We start from the raw sequence: 4,931 nt of genomic DNA on the forward strand, positions 1-4,931 counted from the left end.
TTTCGACACGACCTGAAAACACGACACGAACCTAACACCAAATTAATGGGTTTGGGTTAAGGTTTCGCGGGTTGGGGGTCAGAATCGGGTCGAATCCGAAAAGAAAACGGATTGAATTCGGTCCAATTCGTGAGTGACCCGATAACCCGTTTACGAATTAAAAATAATTTAATAAATATAAAAATAATTTTATCTAACTAAGTTAAGTTATTCTTTTTTTTTCCAAAGGCATTAATCACTTAATCCTAAATGAATTTATTTAACTTGTGTGAAGTTGAAATTATTATATTTGGATAAATAATGTATTATATTATTTTTTACTTTTATACTGTTTTAATTTATTTTATATTTGGTTCGGGATAAAACACTTTTACGGTGTTTTTTAATTTATTTTGGATTTGATTTGGAATTATTTATTTAAATTTTTATTACTTGATTATGTAATTAATCTTGTACAAAATTGATTTTATTAGAAATTACAGTGATAAATTAATAAATTAAAATTAAGTTTCCGGTCATTTCGGGTCGACCCGTCAATCCGCAAACCCGAAATTTTCGAGTTCGGATCAGATATCCTGACCCATTTCGGGTTGCGCGGGTCAGGTACGAGTTTTCTGTTATACGCGGATTTCAACCCGACCTGCCAACCCGATTTGGACCGATTGCCACCCTAGTCGCATCGCAAGTACAATGGTGTGATTCCATATATTTTATTTTGAAATAGGCAGTCATCATATGGCGGATATAAATCAGACTGCAGAGTCAATTATGTATATGACAAAATAAACACAATCATTCATACGTCCCCAAAAAGTAAGAATGCAGGAGTTTAGCTTCCCTTGCAAATCAACCTTCCAACAGAAAAGAAAGGGCAATTGGGGTCAAGGGCAGGGACAGCTATATCCATATGAACAAATTGTGAGTTGTTTGTTCAACAATGTCAATCACTTTTGTTTGAACACAACATATAAGCATAGAACACCTATTTGTGTCCCCAATACATGGCGATGTACATCATGTACACCGCATGATCTGAAACTTACAATTTTTTTTTTCAAATTTAAAGATTTGGCAAATCAAGTCCATGAACCTTCGGGAATGGTTGTCATCCTGCCCCCATATTTGGCTAATTGCCACCTTGCAGGAGTATGCAAAACCAAAATTTGACATGTCATTCAGCTGATTGCTGCCCAAAGTTTGTCCTACATTCTAGAAACTTCACCATCCATCTATGTTGTGCACCTCATCAAACAGGCTATACTGTAAAATGAAGATGCATTGCACTAATCCACAGATGTTTCTGATGCAGTAAAAGTAAAGCGCACTAAACATCAGTCAAAACAACTCTGTCATCAACCAAATCTCGTTACCTCGTTGCTGACACATTTCATGGTTGCTGACACATTTCATGGCACCGACACCAAACACGACATTGGAGTGGCAGCAAAATTTAAATCCAAATGTTATAGTAGAAAATACTAAACTTAGACAATATCCTTCAATCTTTGTTTTGGCAAAATCGGCCCCTTGTTTCAGATGTGTTGAAGAACATTTCTATACACCGATGTAGCACGACACTCCAACGTATTCACATACAACATTACCAATTGTTCCTTCTACATTGAACAACATCCGTTACCTCTAGACCTGATATACACAAACACTTTACCACAAAATCATGGGTCTTGGAGAAAACTAATTTGTCAAGTCATGAGCATTAGAATGTAAAAGGTGAAGGCCAGACTTTCACAGAGGTACCGGAAGAAGGAAAAAAGGTAAAAAAGAGAGAGAGAGAAAAAAGGAGAAAAACTAAAATGCTGGTATATAGTAAATCAGTCTTCAGATTAGACTGAAACCTAAAATTCTAGTTGCTGACCTAGGGAACCAAGGAATTTTCTTTGGTGAACTTCTGGGTGTGTGTCTTAGGCACATCGACTGTCTAACTGGAAGCTGCAGAATACAGTTACCAAAATTATTCTTTCAGCACACTGAAACTGTTGAATTGAAGGATGCACTATGAACTGCATGTATTCAAAGGAATAGAATGACCGTGTTTGCACATCATTCCTAAAACCTGCTTTAGTTTACACTTTTGACCCCATTGTGAGTAGGCCTTGTACAGTATCCAAAACGTTTTTTTGGAAAAGTAGACATTCACTTGGCGCATCTCATCCACAACCATCTCCATCTCAGCAAGGCGCCCTTGTGATGAGTACATAACCATTTTGCAGTGATAAAGAGACCGGCAAAGTCTCCAGCCAGCACTTTCTGCGCGTTTCACAAAATTAGCCAGCTTGTCCACTGCATCATTTCGGAAATAACTTGAAACTATGCAACGCATTATTACAGTTGTCCTGACAGCAGTATTATGCTCAAATGCCTCACTAATTAAATTTTCCATTTGCTCCAGTGAATCCTCATTTGCATACAGACAAATCAGTAACACATTCAACCAAGGTCTGTAATCATTTTCTGGAATCAACACCAACAATTCCTCGATCTTTTTAACCCTATTTGAAACAGAACTCCTGCAGTACGCACATATCATAGTTCTAATCAAGGGAATTTCCTTATTATTCACATGATCTTTTACCAGCTCATAAATCTCTTCCATCTTTTTCAACTCACCAGAGTGCGCATACCCTCGGAGCATCAGCAAATGGGTAGAAAGGTCGGGCTTCACGTCATCTGCCTTCATGATCATATAGGTCTTTTCCATATTGTCCCACATCCATGCAGTAATATATCCAGCAATTAGATTTTTGTATGTGCTCAAATTAGGGGAGAGATTCAGATCCTTGATCTCTTGTAAAGTTGCCTCCATGTGATCTACCAGCATCAACCGTCCAAAGACTGAGATGAGAATGTTATATGTGACAATTGTTGGTTTACATGTTTCTTCCCGCCTCAAATCCCAGAAAACTAACTGACATTTTGCAGCCAAACCATTGTACATGTAAGCACTCATAAGTGCATTGTACAGAGAGGTTTCCTTAAGTTTTTTGTTGGCAGCTTCAGCAAAAAGCTCAGCTGCGAGATCAACATCCTTCAATCTTCCAGCCAAAGTAATGCCCGTGGCATACTCCTCGTTCGTCATAGGTGCACCATGGTCTAATTGCTCCCTTCTCCAATTGAAGATCTAAAAAGAAAGAAATTCCACAAAACTGATACAGAGATACACACTATTGTCTAGCTGTCATTCATTACTTGAATTAATACTAAAGAATGCAAATATCTAGTACAATGAGATGTGGATTAGACTCATCACTAAATTCAAACAGCTCCAAATTCTGAATTGGACAATGAGATGTGGAGACTTTCTGTAAGAACTGCACGTTTTCATGGCTCCGGAATTTGCAGTGGGATGTCTAGACTTTTTGTCAAGTCCAAACATTTTCACTAAATTCAGATGGGACCGGATTCTCTATTGTACTATGGGATGTGTAGACTTGCTATTGAAACGGAACAATTTCACAAGTTTCAAGTATAAGACAGCATTCAACACTGAACTCTTCATTACACTATCCATACTCATTCATTGAAGTCTAAGAAACAACCATCTTGATGGCTGATAGATCTAACTAGCGGGGAGTATCGCCATAAGACCCTCATCTGGTTTCGTTTATTCATTAAAAGAGACGAACAAAATTTGACAAAACTACGCCAACAGGCATATTCATAGTTCCCCAGGTGCATAAACAACATTAAAGAAAGATGTTAGTTAAAGGAAAAGGGTAGACCTGAAGGGCTAAATCAGGAGAGGAAGCCAACTGCTTTAAGAGCTCAATAACAGCAGAGCCATCATAATAAGTCCGAAACAAAGGCACCCCTTTTTCTTCCAAAACTCTCTCAATATTCTCCGCATCGCCGCTGTACTTCAATAACTCCTCTTTCAATGCTGAGACCCTGTCTCTTTGATCTTGTTTGGCGGTCGAATCACCTGGGCTGCGCCATTTGTTAAGGAATAAAGGGGCGATGTTTGGCCACACGATTTGGGAGGTGGTAGATGGCGTCTGGGGCGGACATTGTCGAAGCAACCTGGAAGCAGAAGTAGGGGTTTTACATGATGATGGGTTCAAGGAAGGGCTCGTTGTAGGGGGGTTATGGGAGCCCGAGCATCTTCTCTGGAGGAACCGATCTCTCGTTTGGGCTGCGTCTGATGATAATTTCCAAGCTCGTTTCATAGTTCTTCAATGGAAATACAGGACTTCCCTCGCATCCTGATCATAGTTGTTCGCTGGTGTTTGGGATTTCGGTGGGGCTGCGTCCGCCAGACGCCGTCGTTTCTTCTTCGTTCTGCAGATGATTCTCGATAGAAGAGGATGACAAAGAGCACTGCTGCAATTTTGGGGAATTGAAAAGCCCGGATCTTACTTATTTGGGCTTCTTGCAACTTTGGCCCAAATGTTCATGTTCACTGTTTTTTTTTTTTTTTTTTTTTTTTTTCAAGGAAAGATTTTCATGAGTTGTTAACTCCTTTTTTTTTTTTTGACAATACTAAACTAACACAGAGTTTATAAAATGCATAATCACTAAACGGGTAGGTAATAACGCCATAAACTACTCCCCTGCCATAAAACGGATAGGCAATGATTAATCACGAAAAATGTATCAGACTTTCAACCACTTAACTATTTCTAATCCGAAATCAATTCGCGTATAAAGTAATCACTGTACAATTTTACTGAATACTTGTTTGATGTCTAGAGTTGGCAAAATAGGCGGGATGAGCGGAATTTGTTTGGATTTAAGATGGAACCGAGTCATATGAGTTTGAACCCAACCTTACCCATATGTATTTTTGGACTAATTTGGGCGGGATCACTTTGGGATGAGTTTAGATTGATCCCGCCCAATACCCAAATCTATTTTCTACATATTTTTTTTCCTTTAATTCATTTTTTATTTTTTATATAACTTTAATATTTTTG

General features: G+C 38.5%; 1 protein-coding gene across 1 annotated transcript; it reads right to left on the reverse strand.

Annotated features, from left to right (window-relative positions):
- Window positions 1-902: 902 nt before the first annotated feature.
- On the reverse strand, window positions 903-4,306 carry LOC113752067 (pentatricopeptide repeat-containing protein At2g30780-like). The gene is made up of 2 exons (XM_027296210.1): window positions 3,741-4,306; window positions 903-3,139 (listed from the first exon to the last, which is right to left on the reverse strand). Exons 1-2 carry the CDS (start codon window positions 4,182-4,184, stop codon window positions 2,015-2,017), a joined length of 1,569 nt encoding a protein of 522 aa, XP_027152011.1. The 5' UTR covers window positions 4,185-4,306; the 3' UTR covers window positions 903-2,014.
- Window positions 4,307-4,931: the final 625 nt, after the last annotated feature.

Source organism: Coffea eugenioides, chromosome 1 (assembly GCF_003713205.1).
Source record: "Coffea eugenioides isolate CCC68of chromosome 1, Ceug_1.0, whole genome shotgun sequence".
NCBI lineage: Eukaryota > Viridiplantae > Streptophyta > Magnoliopsida > Gentianales > Rubiaceae > Coffea > Coffea eugenioides.